Source organism: Ciona intestinalis, chromosome 1 (genome assembly GCF_000224145.3).
Source record: "Ciona intestinalis chromosome 1, KH, whole genome shotgun sequence".
NCBI classification, from domain to species: Eukaryota; Metazoa; Chordata; class Ascidiacea; order Phlebobranchia; family Cionidae; genus Ciona; species Ciona intestinalis.
The window spans coordinates 9,922,812-9,937,871 of NC_020166.2; the positions used below are offsets into that span (position 1 = coordinate 9,922,812).

General features: G+C 36.1%; 1 protein-coding gene and 2 long non-coding RNA genes across 8 annotated transcripts in view; 2 read left to right on the top strand and 1 right to left on the bottom strand.

Moving 5' to 3' along the window:
* LOC108950375 overlaps positions 1-7,605 on the top strand; it is a 34,657-nt gene extending 27,052 nt beyond the window's left edge. The window contains exons 5-6 of one of the 2 annotated variants that reach the window (XR_003397540.1): positions 5,782-5,896; positions 6,414-7,605. This is a non-coding gene — a long non-coding RNA (uncharacterized LOC108950375). Of the gene's footprint in view, positions 1-5,781 lie in introns of both variants that reach the window. The other variant, XR_003397539.1, reaches the window with a different exon arrangement.
* The window catches only part of hox4 (protein), a 17,560-nt gene continuing 3,801 nt past the window's right edge, over positions 1,302-15,060 (bottom strand). Inside the window, exons 1-7 of one of the 5 annotated variants that reach the window (XM_026836311.1) lie at positions 10,523-10,691; positions 8,413-8,588; positions 7,613-7,745; positions 3,461-3,612; positions 2,563-2,885; positions 2,155-2,240; positions 1,302-1,618 (exon numbers count right to left, since the gene is read on the bottom strand). In XM_026836311.1, the coding sequence (XP_026692112.1) occupies positions 1,476-1,618; positions 2,155-2,240; positions 2,563-2,885; positions 3,461-3,612; positions 7,613-7,745; positions 8,413-8,583 (1,008 nt within the window). In that variant the 5' untranslated portion in view covers positions 8,584-8,588; positions 10,523-10,691 and the 3' untranslated portion in view covers positions 1,302-1,475. 5 annotated transcript variants of the gene reach the window in all.
* Positions 7,723-11,446, top strand: LOC113475768. The gene is made up of 2 exons (XR_003397541.1): positions 7,723-7,763; positions 10,851-11,446. It is a non-coding gene; the product is annotated as an uncharacterized LOC113475768 (long non-coding RNA).

Here is a 15,060-nt window from a genome sequence, read left to right on the forward strand (position 1 = left end):
TTAACCACAAAACTTAACGAAACGTGGTTGGTTTTACGGAGTATCCATCAAAATTATAAAAATTCAGAATTTTCGCAAGTATCGGTAAAAAATAGTTGTATTTCGTAGCCAAACTGAAATTTATGTTGTTTTTTTTGCCCAGGACAGTGGCTGTTTTTGCTAAAATTGTTAAAAATACTTATCGATTTTTGTTAGAATAAATCACCCTAACTTACACAACTCTTTCAATGGTAATAAACATCCGAAATTACAACACCTGTTTATATTTTTATCAGAAATAGTTTTAACGGTTAGTTATTTAATATTTCCTATTTAAAGTTGTAAAAATTTCTGACAATTTATTTTAATTTTCCTATTTAAAGATGTGAAATATTCTGACAATTTAAAATTGTGCAAAATTTTGTTAAAATTTTGTTACAATTTTCCGGATTTAACAATTAGATTAAAGTTAAGGAGTTTCCTTATTGGCGTAAAGTTTTACAAAGTGGGATCATTGCTTCGTTTAGCGGCTGTTCCACTTCATTACTCCCATCAGGCAAGCTTTGACCTTTAACCCCAGTCCACTGCTGATATTTGACCTCTAGTGACCCCGATATTTACGGTTCGATTGTGAGGATTATATTGGGACAAAAATAGTTAAATAACCGTTTAATTGTTCGCCTTACTTTAAATAAATATTTTACAAAATAACCTAAAACCCCGATTAAATCTTAATGTATAGTCAGGAGTGTTTTAACTAAATGATGAAACGTTATATAGTTTTGAACATTAGTAAGATTGAATCTATATTTATAAAACTTCACAAAAACTGCAATGCAAAGAGTTTTGCTTTTAAATTTTCCATTTGTTTTTATAAGTGGTGGATCTAAAAAAATAAATTATTCTTAGAAACTAATTTTTCCTGGCCGCGATTCGGTATCTGCAATATAATATGAAAGATGGGTTTAGATTAATTTAAAATTTTCCTCAACTGTATTGTTGTGTAGCATATAATTCCTTATGGTGTTGATACCAGGCATATTGTAATAGTTTTTTGACTTTCAGGTTAAAAATATAATCCATTTGTTTCTGTTTTGGTAAAAAATATTCTTATACCATCGTTTCGTCGGTCATACGGTTTATTACCAGACGAGCAATTTAAAGTTTCACATTTAATTTTGTTTGTTACTTTTTATCTCAATTCCTACTGGTCTTGTAAAGCTACAAAGTAACCGACCTCCAGCGTGTAATATTTCATATTTCACCAGCCGGTAGGTGGGAGTATAGAGTAATGACTCTTACAGTGGCGTAACACTCGTTAATTTTTTTCCACAAGCGGCTTTTATTAGTTAAGAATGAGCTCTTGTTAAATAATGCGACGGTAATTTACAAAACAAGCGCAGTATTCACACAAAACAATCAGTCTTATTACGTCACACCTGCCACAACAATTACTCGATATATCACGACCAAAATGACGTCATATGATCACGTGATCACTGGAAGGTCGACAGAGGGTAGGAGGGGTAGGGAGAGTTCTGATTGGCTGATATATAAGCACGTGAGTGATCACCGTTCCACGAATTGGGAATGCTCATCACACCGCCGTAGAAAGTAGAGTGTGGAATACCCGTGGCGTCTGGAACAAATGATATAGTGTATTTATTTTAGAAATAAACAAATGTTTCTATGGTAGCTTGGGGTAGGATAGTACATATTTTCCTCTGTTTTATCGTCCCATTTAGTAGAAACAAAGAATATTTACAGAATTGCAGAACCGTATCCTTACGACTAAAAAAAAAACGTTTTTAATTGTTCAAAATAGAACTAGAATATATGTGTTTTAGGTGCTAACGGTATTTTGTCAGCGTTGTATTATTGATAGTTTGTGTAAAGTTACAAGCTTGCAAATGTTGCTTATGTTGCTTATGTTGCTCAGTCACGTTGTTTTCCTCGCAAAGATTTCAATTTTAAATCACATATTTTCTAAAACCGTGTCAGCCTGTATCAGAAGTAACTTTTTGAACAGTTTTTTTGTATAACTTTTTTATTTAAAATAATATGTTTACGATTATAAATTCTGATATCACTACTAAACCGAGTTTTTTTAGTAAAAATTGCATCACTATGCAAAATAGCAAAGTTAAGGTTTGTAAATAATTAGGTTTAACTCACCAAACATAAGAGGGTGATGGTCGTTGCGTGGTGGGTTGCATTCTTGGAAAGAAGTCATCGCGTCTAACTCCCTTCGATCGTGGCTTCTAAAAGTTAAAAGTTTTTAGTTTTCGATTTTCGAAATGTTTTCGGCAAAACGCAAAAATTGCTTGTAATTGATAATGAACTGTTTTCGGGTCAATGACAGCGCGTCTGACTGTAACCCAGAGGGTGGCGGTTCAAGGCTTGTCGCTGCTACCGCTGTTAGTGTATGTGTGTCCTTGGGCTTAAACTGGTCTCCAGCAAAGTTACTTATGAGATAACTCGTAATCGACCACAATGTGTATAAAACAGAACACCCTTGTTATAACGACTGTCATTGCCTTGCCACGTGTGGATAAATCAAGCTACTTTTATTCATGAACTTACTTGTAACTCGCTTCCGTCGTTGGGGAATCCCCAATTGCGTCATTCAACTCTCGTGACGTCATCGGCTGGTGCATCAACGCGTGGTTGGGTATCGGGTATTCCCCTCCTGTAGGAGTCATAGGGGGACTCTTATCATAATTATGGGGTGAACTTTGACTCCCTGGCAGCGATAAGTTAGGTAACATATGGTTCAGTGACGTCATAGGAGGACTGGGTGTCGGGAGAATAGGCAGTGATGACGTAGGTGGGTTCCTCACTTTAGTGTTGGGCAGCTTGTGATCTTTTTTCCATTTCATTCGACGGTTTTGGAACCAAATCTTAACCTGGTGACGTAATAAGCAATGACGTAACGGATATTTTGTATAGGAGACTGGTGATGCCATGGCGAAACATATATATCTTAGAATATTATGAAAACATACCCCAACCTAAACTATGTATTGTCGTCTAAACATGCAAAGTTTTGCGCATATTTTATGTGCCTCGATTCGTTTACACTTTTAAAAGGCAAAAATCTATGGTTGGAAATTAAAATGTATGCGTATAAAACATGGAATCGTAGCGGTGCTGTGCATATAATGCAATACACTAACCGTTATTTCTGGGCCCCATAAAAATATGGCTGGTTTAGATAGTTTATTTTACGCTACGTTTCGAGGTTGTCATAATTATTTATTTAGCTGGCTTGTTTAATATTCTATCGAAACGTCGGTACAAAAATAATACTTGTCTCTTGCTAGAGTAATTATGGCTGATCGTGATATATTATGTAATGCAAGTTTTAGAATGTGAGTCATCTTACCCCGCGTTCCAATTTACCTCACCCCACTATATATAACATTGTATGTATTTTTTAAGCCAGAATGGTAAAACATTATGTAAGTCAAATTCATTATACCTGTCTTTCACTTAGGCAGAGACCATGAGCAATCTCTATTCGTCTTCTTCTTGTAAGGTATCTATTATAATGGAACTCCTTTTCCAGTTCAAGTACCTGGTGTCGCGTGTAAGCGGTTCTTGGTCTCTTACCCGACTCCAACCCGTTTATCACTGTAACAAGATTGGTTTAAAAATAGACGTTTAAAAATATATATTTGAATCTAAAGTTTTTATTTTTTTACGGTACACACTTTTAAAACAGAGACTGAACCTGTAAAAATGTTTCAGTGTACAATCCTCAAAAAATTGGGTTTAATTTTATAGTTTTAAAAGAGTTTTTGTCTATACCTTTGAAAAAGAAACTAAATTTATTTAAGTTTTGAAACAGTTCTAGTGTAGAGCAACGTACTGTGATGTCACAGAGTGAATTGACACTTCATAGAGACGTATATAATTAATGGAATGGAATTAACTTCCTCTGTAGCGAGTAAAACTAAGGAAGCTGCTATCATTATCTTCCCAACCGACTACTGGAGTCAACTAACAGTACATAAGCCTATGTTATGCAGTATACACTCACGTATGCCCGAACACTTATAACACCATAATGACAACATTAGGTAGCTATTAATATGCCCCTTTATACGTCTCCCTGATACCCACTGTATAATTTTCTAATCTTAAATCAAATTTGAAAATTGCTCAAAACGTCTTAAAAACTATTTAGTAAAACCTTTAGAAACAATATAGTCAGACTTGCCAATATATTATAAAAATCTGGTTTTATACCTATTTAAATAAAAGACTGATGATGCCATTTAGGCGAAATATATATATTTTAATATACAATTGGTTGGACTTGGTTTTTGTCTAGTACATTTTCAAAGCACCAGATCCTTACTGTATTTTTTACACAAGAATCGTTCTATGAGCACCAGATCAGGGTCAGATTCGCGGATTTTATTACAGGTGTAACGACAACATAACTATTGTTTTGTCGGTTAGATTACGGTAACGAAGCTCGCAGTAATTATAAACAAATGAAAAAAGTAACGGTAAAACCAACACGTATTTTTATTTCGAAGTACAAAACTTATTAGATAAACGGTAGGATCATTCACAACTTTGCCAATAGCTTTTTGGACATTGCAAAACATACACTGCACAAATAGACACGGTTTATGGCTTACTTTTTTTCTTTTGTTTTTATATATGTCTTATAGTATGTTTTAACGACTATCGTTTTGCTGGTAATTCCCGTATATCTAAATAATATTATACTCGCGGTATTGTGAAAAAAGATAAATATAGTTATGGTATGTTTAGTTAATAAACTGCATTTAACAGATTTGTTTTTATTAACTTTTGTTAAAAGAGACTTTGCCGCGCGATTTAAATTAAATTTCAATAGTCATTGTTACGTAATACACGGAAAGTTTCTCGTACATCAATCTTATGATTCAGGCTTTTCTTTGCTACGTCATAATGTCATAACAAAAGTCAGTCATGCTTAAACTTTAATCTAGAACTCAAACATAATAAGCAATGTGACGTCATAGGCGTTTGTTGCCTTTTTTAAAATTTTATTCGCTCGTTTTAGTTAGAAGCATATTTTATACAATTTATTATGTAGGCATGGTTTGTCTTTGTTTTAAACAGCAATAACGTGTTATACAAGTATAAGTTGTCGCATTGAAATAGATGTGGTCGTGCTTTTATACTATTCAAACTAAATATTGGACGTATTTTCATATTCCAAACTTATATTTTATTATTTTATTGTCATATGTTTCAACACAGCAGGTGCGGTTTGCGAATTTTGTTGATATTTCCTTATTTAGAAAACATTTGTTTCGAGCGTAGAGTGCCCCGGCCTTAAAGAGCGTGCCTGCCGCCATTTTGTTTCCTGTTAGCTACAATTACAGCTGCGACGTTTTATTACAAAACCGTCGCAAGAAATGCCAATTCTTGGTATTCTGTTACTGTGCGACGTTTGGATAATGTCGCTCGACTTAGCTAAGGAAATTAATTAATCAACGATGAGTTTTTGCGTCCAATATATAGTAGGGTGGGAGAAAACAGGACACCTTTAGCACATATTATCCCAATATCCTGATCGTGTTTTAAACAATTAACAACGGTCTTTGGGAGTCATGAGGATACAGTTTTATAACTCTCTGAATGTTATTTGTTTACTACCAAATGGAACGAAAAAAAAGAGTGAAAAGTGTCCAATCTTTTCAAGCCCTAATATATTTTTGTGAACATATATAAGGGGTATCACGAGACATCATTGTTTCGTCACAATACAATGTGTGTTCCTTTACAATGTCTTTACAGCGACGCCCAGAAGCCAAGTTCGAACATTCGATTATTCGGTAACAATGGAATAAAGAAGCTGCCCCACAATGCAATGCAAACACGAATATTTGATTTGGAATATACGTTCACATAGGTTAGTGTGGGGTTTGGATTTATCTGTGTGTGGAATCTTGTCTATCTACATGATTCATATCATAGGAGTGGTCAGCTATCTAACCTCCATGCCAATCATCGCATATTTTAATACAGTACTGTGGGGTAAAATGGGATAATGTTACCACCCAAATCCAATGTTTTCTTATTGTTTTTTTTTTAACAAAAACAACGTTTTGGACTAGATAATAGAATGAGTGGGTGTCCTATCTTACCCCACACTACCATGTATTAGATTAGGCCACCTGCCAATCAATGTGCCAAATTAATCTCACGCAATTTTCTTCTAATCACATCTTAATTTGTTTTAATTAAACCAAACGCCATATTAAGTTATTTATAGTTTATACCAATATAGCGCGTTTTAACGACTGTCGTTTTGCTGCCAATTCCCTTAACATCAGTAAAAAATGACTTCTGTTACGTCACAATTTACCTTTTCACCTAAAAGATGTTAATTTCGACAATATGACGTAACAATTCAAAATGATCTACAGTTTCCATTGGAATCTCGGGGTTATGACGTCACAGCAGTCACGAAACGTGGTTGGTTGACTTCAAACACGTGACTTCCGATAGAATTGATGGATTATTTCCGCTTAAAATTGACAAGAGTCCAACAATGCGATGTAAAAAGCGATTTCCGCGTTTTGTGGCGTTGCATCTTTGCAGCGTAATACTTTTGTTCCATTCAATCCCAAAACTCGATTGTTGTATACGCAACAACCGGGCATTGTGGCGTCATACAACCACTTTTACACCTCGATGAGTTAGTTCGCCATATAGGTATCGGTATTGCCGGCAATATTTGCCAAAACTTAGCAAGTATGCCCAAGTTTACATAATTCTCACAAAAGGTATTCTAAAAGAATTTATGACGTCACCATTTATTACGTCAGTGGAAAAATTTTCCCAGGGTAAAATTTATTAGGATGAAGCATATTATGAGGTTCTACTACTATAACACATATGTACCTTTAACGTTTGTTTCCCTGCCACACTTGTGTTCAACAAGCATACTCGTATATATGGCTGGCAACAACACTGAAATGCACATGTACAAAATACACTAACACCAGTAAACACCACAGCACTGTACAGTGCATAACAACCAATGATCGCACGCATAAAAACACAAACATGTGTGATGGGGAGAGTGGGACACCTTTTCACTCTATTTTCTCGTTCCATTTGGTAGCAAACAAAAAATCAAAGAATTACAAAACCGTATCCTTACAACTCCCATAGACCGTTGTTAACTGTTTAAAACACGATCAAGATATTTGGATATTGTGCCATCTTACATCACCCCCACATACATACTGTGCGTAAAAGTCAACAAAACATGTCAATGTACTTACCAACAAACACATACACCTACAGGCCCGCGCAAGTAACACACACACATGCAGCATAACACAATCCACACACACACACATATAAAGGATTGAGGTAAAACAGTATGCAAAGTATTAACGGTATCTGTCTTACCCAACAGTAATATGCATCATCAAACACAGTAAACATATATCCAAATATAGTGGTTCAAAAGGAAGTATTTTTGATATAATTTGCCCACGATCAGGAAATATTGGGTACTATGTGCCTATGGCATCCATCTTACCCCCACCCTACTATACATACATACATCCAGCAACTGCTAATAAGGGAATTGATTTAAATGCAATATCCTCACCTTGACTGACATGAATCCTTTTCATCCAAGGATAAACAACGGGAGGCCCGTTGCTGCTTCTCCTGCTTCCCATTGCTTGATATTCTTCATCTGTCTTGTCATCCTCCGGACTCGACTTACTGGAAGAGATCGCCTGTGACGTCACATTAAGGTATGTTGTGTGATAATAGGTATTAAAAAATGAAAAAACATCATTTTTTCATTAAAATTGTTTTTTTTAATAATTATGTATAGCGGGTAATATACAAACGTAGTGTGGGACAATGGGCCAACTTAGGACTGAATCTCATGTCCTATGGCATGTCACGCTGTTGGGTCTCACCCACATAGAGTAGTAGTGATTATGCATTCATAATGATTAGTCTTAGATATACTGGTAGTTTTTATAGACTTTCTGTTAGCAGCATTAGGTATCAATGACTTAGTAAAAACTTGTGTATTTTGTACACAAACTGTAGAGTCGTGTTATTACAGCGTTGGTTTTCTAAAATGACTTTACAGATTTTGACAAAAGTTAAAGATTAAGTTTAATTTAGAAATGCGTTAAGAAGTTTCAGTATTTGTCTTTCTACTTGAGAAATCTTATTATTTGTGTTTTATGTTATCTATAATTTGTATGGTAAATCGCCAGGTGATTTGTAGTTGTGAAAAGATACACTTAGGCTGCTGTATATTCAGTTATGAGTTATTGCCACGTAAAAACTAAGTTTTTGCGACATATAGAATTTGAAATGTACATTTTCAAGAATTTAAGAATCCGTTATTGTTTACCATTTGATTTTGATTATTTGTTTAAATACCTGTTCTTTCCCACGGCCGTGCATATCGGCCAAGTTCAAGGCCGCTGCCGATTCATGATGGGTGGGGAAAAATGGCAACCCTTGGTCTATGACATCACGGTCCTTGATAATGCCGTTTGTGACGTATCCACGGTTGTGGAAATCCAATTCCGTTTGATCAATTATTGACATTGTCACTAGAGATAATGAATTACCAATAACAATGAATTATTCTGGATTAAACGTAAACAATAAACACACGTAACAAACACTTAACAAAGGAAAATTCCAGAATGCAAACAAACTAAATATTTACAAAAATGGCCGAAACCAGAATACACGGTAAGCGCTTTTTATAGAGCGCGTAACTTGTGTAATATTCTAGAAAACCCGCCGTTCATTAATTACACCTGCTTGAAATTCTTCTCACCCGGGCTTGTCTAGACCCTAAACACTAGCCGGCCATTCTTACTCTGCTTTTCATAACACAATGGCAGAGTGAAGTGGTGCTGCCCATCTGACTAAATTAATCTACGTCAGAGAGCCTTCTTCTTTTCAACTCAACCGCCATTTTGGTTCATACGGTTTCGCGCTGAAGTTAAACGCCTCCGTTATTTACTTTATTTTGAAAATTCTAATTTCGGAAATAATTTTGTAAAGTTTTTGGTAAAACATGTGACGTCATGTCCGGCATATTTCAGTTTCGTTCTCGAAATAAATTAACATTTCCACGATTTAAGATGAAAAATGGCGCAAAATCCATAAATAGAACCACGTTGTTCTAATTTTGTTCATATATTTTAAAATATACGGACGCTTTAGCTGTTTTATTTAGAAATTATGCAACCCACTCGCGTTTTCCAGGTTTATTTTACCCCCGCTATGCCGGTATAATACGCAACAAAACGCTTTTCCGTTATCTGTTATTTCTCCAGAAGAACGTTTGTAAAGTTAAAGCAAACATATCTCCAGCGCAGTCGCTTTCTGTCCTGTTTCCTACACCGCTGCTAATCTACTGTTTGCAAGGAAACGCGGTGTATTCGCTGCTGGTTGGCCGAACCATCCTCTGAAGTGAAAATCCTGCTATGATTAATGTTAGCACCGACACGCTGCATTTATCATTCATTTCCACTTTATCTGACTGCAAAGCATCGCGTTAGTTCGAACAACTAACGGCGACTGTGGTTTGTTCGGATTCTGGAATTAACGTGAAATAAGTTCGCACCGCATCGCGTAACGCGACACCTCAATCGACCATTAATTTCTCTATTACGTCACAATACAACTTATGTCGCGCTTTTGGTCACAATTGAAACCTCAAGCGACGACGAATCGGAAGAACGAACCATGTTCGAGTTTTGTTACGTCACAATCGTCTTGTTTCGTAACAAAAGTGACCATTCATAGTCGTGTTTTTCCCTCGAAACACGCGGTTTCTTGCCCGCAAACATTCGAATCCCACAAACTGATTAATTACTTTCAAGTTGTTTCCATGGAATGTCCCAAATTAATCAAATCCTAAATACGAACAACCGCGCGAGCAACGAAACCCCAACAATAGTTAACGAAGCTACCGAACCATTCGTCATAATGTGTTCATACTTTGATTATTTTGGCAAAACTGTTATCGCGGTGCAGCGCGATTCTTCGCTGTCATTTAGCCTCGAGTGGCATTTCACGTATTGTGACGTCGAACTGGACAACAAGCGAAACATCCGCTGAATTGTGACGTAATAATATGACATTTGTTATTCAAACGTTGCTTATTTGTGATTAATTGTTGCGTGACAATGAGCTAGGCACGCGAGGGTTTTTTACCGGATGTTTAAATCTTGGGATGAAATTAATTTGAAGAAGTTCACATCGCGTTGAGCGTGATAGCCATTCCAAATATGTTCACACACAATCCCGCTACAGAACTCTTAAGATGCCCCCTCGTAATTAAAGCTCATTTGCCGAAGTAATTATTTCTTTAAAACTTTGAAACTGTATCGGCGCTAGATTCCACTGATCGACGCTAATTGGAGAAGTTTCGTTACTTTTCCTCGACTCTCTCGCCTTCCCATCGACTAATCGCGGGGCCTTCGCTTTCGAACGACACATAACAATCCATCATTATGACGTCACTTACCTTCCAACGTCACGGGTGCTGGTCACGTGATAGCTTGTTGTCTTCCACTGTTTATGACGTAATAATAATCCGTTTGTTGAGAATGCATACTATTTTCATTTCATTTCGACGCAAACATTACTCTATTGCATCACACTTAACACGTATGACGTCATTAACGATATTTCTAATAATTCTAAATTCACTCATCGGAAAAAAAATATTAAAACTAACTTTCGACCTGCCTACAACGTGCGTAAAACTAACATACGATATCCTTGCTGATTGAGTTGGCTGGGTTTGATAAAAAAAGTACATAGAGGAATTGAAAAGGTCCTCGTATGTCCAGCCCTGCAGACGCTACCACTGGAACTTCGCTTTAACCTTGGTGTAAATGTCGCTGGAATCCGACGCACCGTATACTGTCCACTCGAAAAGACGGACGAGGGACGTCGAGGGTGATCGATCAATTCTGCCGGGTTTGAGAAAACAAATCCCGGCCAAAGTGGTTTGGCTCTCGGGTTAAAAGTTCAGCTATCAACCGGTTGTTTTAAGCGTAAAAGTGAGAAGAGACGGACCAGGGCTTGAGTGAGGACCTGCAAATAGGGAGTTGGGACTTGAACTGGTAATGTTATAGCTCGGTCAACAGATAAGGCAATTTTACAAATCGTTTCGTATTTTGGGCAAAATAACTCGGTTTTAGGTTTTAAGTTGTAAACTGCTCCAATAACAAAGTCAAGTTTGTGACGACGATAAACGAGCTTGTTCAAACAATTGTGACGTCATTTATCTTGTAATTGTCCCCTGTGATGTCACATATGATGACAATCACAATAATAAAAATACCAATTCTGTTATATAGCGCGCTTACCTTTCAAGTGGACAATGTAAAATTTTAATTTTATCTTTGGCTCGGGTTCAATTACGAGTACTTGAAAATCAAAACACTTCAAATTCAATTAACATACAGTAGAGTGGGGGAAGATGGGACACCTGTTAAGCAAAAAAACATTCAAAGAATTATTAAACTGTATGTTCACAACTCCCATGCACCGTTGTTAATTGTTTAAAACACGATCACGATATTTAGATATTATGTGCTAAAGGTGTCCCATCTTTTCCTACCCTACTATATATCATGTTTCAGCCATAGCTCCGTATACTGTATAGGCTAGTGGTAATATGGGCCAACTTTGTCCCAAATCCCCAATCCCAAGTCATATGGCGTGCTTCCCTGTGCGACATAAATAAATTAATGAAAAGCACATTTGTTTTTAATTACAAAACAATAATAACTGCTCTTCATAATACTTTATAATAAATAATATTTTTTCTCGGTCGCGTATTACCGATTACTTGTTTAAAAATAAGTTAAGTTATAAATTATAAAAAGCGCCTTGGAACACCTTTAGCACATAATACCCAAATATCCTGATCGGGTTTTAAACAATTAACAACGGCCTTATATGGGAGTCATGAGGATATGTTTTTTACCTCCTTAAATGTTCTTTGTTTTCAACCAAATGGGACGAGAAAATAAAATGATAAGGTGTTCCATCTTCCCCCACCCTACTATATATCATGCGACTTCACAAGTAAAATGGACGAACTTGGGATATCATGCACGAAAAAATGTCAGCCATTTCCTCTTTAAAAGTTCGAATATCAATCTGTCAATGGTTCTGTTTAGTTAGTTACCCTTGACGGAAAACTTAACCTTGAGTTTTAATCAAAGTTAAAAATTGTGGATTTCCTTCTTACTTTATCAACTTGTGTGCGAATGTGTAAAAGTGTGCATTGTTTAAAAATGAAAATTAAGGCATAACAAAATACATTAATTATTTGTAGCCATACACTAGGTATATATATTAAGTTGGGGTAAGATGGTCCATGTTTTCATTTTTATCGTCCCATTTGGTAAATAAACAAAGAATATTTACAGAATTATAAGACCGTATCCGCGTGGATTAGGAAATATAGGATGATATGCTAAGGGTATCCCATCTTACCCCACAGTGTATTGATCACTACCATAAACGCAGTGACAAATAAAGTTATATGTTAGATATATTAGTCACGTAATGTAACTTAAATCTACTGAAGCATTATTGGGGTAAAAGTTGGTTTCACATTAAATTGTTGCAAATTTCCTTGTATAATTTTATGGTTTACTTTACTATACCACTTATTTCTAATTCCCTGTTAGTTCAACCCATTCAAACCCAATGTTCAGGTTTATTTTAAGACACTACGTAATCCTTAACTTGTGCGCAATTCTTAAAACATTTCCTGCAAAACATGATTGATTTTTTCACTCTTTCTTCGACTACTTATTGCTTATGTAACCCTGGCTTACCATTGGTTAAGATAACTCACAAGGTTATCTTGCTGTGGTAAAAGTTGAAGTGTTATTTATCGCTGTTTGTGTTCACGGTAGATCCGTCTTTTTTGAGATAAAATGGTTTCCCTCGCTTGTCCAACACTTTCTTTGGTGCAAAGTCAACCCCGAATTTACTGGCGATTTTTTGCCACCGTTATCACCAAGTCTACCGCACATTTTTGGAAAGTAATTTTTCACCTGTTCAGATGCTAAAACCTAAATTTATTCGACTCTTCTAATATAGTAAATACACTATCTATGGTCTACAACAATTGTGTAAAAACACTGCAATATAGAAGACTGTGTGTTATAATATATAGTAGCCTACTGTGGGGTAAAGGAGACACCGTTGGCGCATAGTGTCCAAATATTCTGACCGTGTTTTAAACAGCGGTCCGGGGGAGTCACGAGAACACGGTTTTATGATTATCTTTGTTTACTACTAAATGGAACGAGAAAATAGGATGAAAAGTTGTCCCATCTTCACCCACCCTACTATACTAAATAGAACAATATTATAAATTAGAACCAAACATAGGACGAAATACACTACATTCGTTCTAACAGATATACATCGAAAAAATAGGCCCAATCTATTCAATGAACAGCTACAGCCAAAATATATTCCATCCTATTGTACGTGCGAGGGCTTGCAAAGTGACACGCCATAGGAACCTGACATTTAGGCAAGCGTTGACCCGTTTCCCAACTTATGCAAAATAGATCAAGACACTCACATTAAATTTTCACAATTTATATCAACAGTTTACATGAAAAAAAAACAAAAAACGCTTTAGATAAATAACGCATTCTGTATCTTACTGATATGCATGTTATTATACACAATAAACGTTAGTGTAACTTTCGTCTCTTGGTGTCTTGTCCCGTATTGCCACCACTGTTACGCACACTGGCTTGTGTTTTCACTTTTCGTCACACACGACGTCATTTCGATTACGTCACGGCAACGTAAGCTTGACAAGGTCATACGCAACGTCTTCTAGGCTATTAGCCTGTGTTCATACAGTCTTCATATTTTGAGTTAAAACAGTTTTCTTAGACAATTATTAAACTTGTTGTTGCCATTTTTTATGTTTCTATAACACTCATAACAGCGACATATAGTGTTTAAACTTTTTAATATCCCTGAACACCAGGTGGCAGTATGTGGCTAAAAAGGAAACATGAATGTTGTAGCCAATTTGTTTTACCTTACACTGGTTGCCCTCTGTTTTTTAAGAAAGATACTTTGCTTAATGTGTACAGCTGCTACCACATATAGACAAGTAATAGGTATTAGAATAAAGCATTTTAACTAATTTTATATTTACACCAGTAAAATCTTGCTGGAGCACTAGTCTGTCCTTCACAATAAGAAACAGCAAACACTAATTTTCTTTTAAGAGTATCTCAAAAAAAATTGTTCCTATTCTTAGTTGTTATTAATTTAAAAATCTCAAAAAACCTGAAATGTTTTTACAAAATTTTATTCCAAAAATACAAAAGCATTAGCAATCTCCTATTGTGACGTCATTGCACAAAGGTTCAAGTACCACTTCACTACCGTCTGATGTATAATTCGTGCTATCTATAAGGTTATAACCCAACAATCGCATTGTAGCCGAGCATTTATGCTGCACATACCCCACCTGCTGGGGAGTTAACGTTCGTAACCACTTCCACCAGCTGGCAGTAGAGTTGCGCGTCGTTGTGTATGGATCGTTCATGATCCTGTTTAACACTGCATTCGGTAACTTTACCCCACTTTGCATCAACGCTGCGCGTTTTAAACGAAAGTTGGACAAGTTTCTTAATATTTTTAACTTGGTCTTTGGCCGTCTTCTTCTCATTTTCATTTTCCTTAAAACTCTGAAACTTCTGGCGTCCATCATTGTTGAACTGCCCTGTAAACAAATATTATGTAATATATATATATCAGTCCGGCACCGTGGCATAGTGGTTAGTGCGCCTGCCTGTAACCAATAGGTAATCGGCTCGACGCTGCTACCATTGTTGGCGTATGCGTCCTTGGGCAAGACACTTATCGACAATTGCTCCAACCCAGTGGTCACTAATGGGTTGTCCAAATTATCAGCCATACTCATAAAAAAATGAAAAAATCCAAAAAAAATAATCATCACAAAGTAACATACATGGTAACTTGTAAGCTGGCACGAGG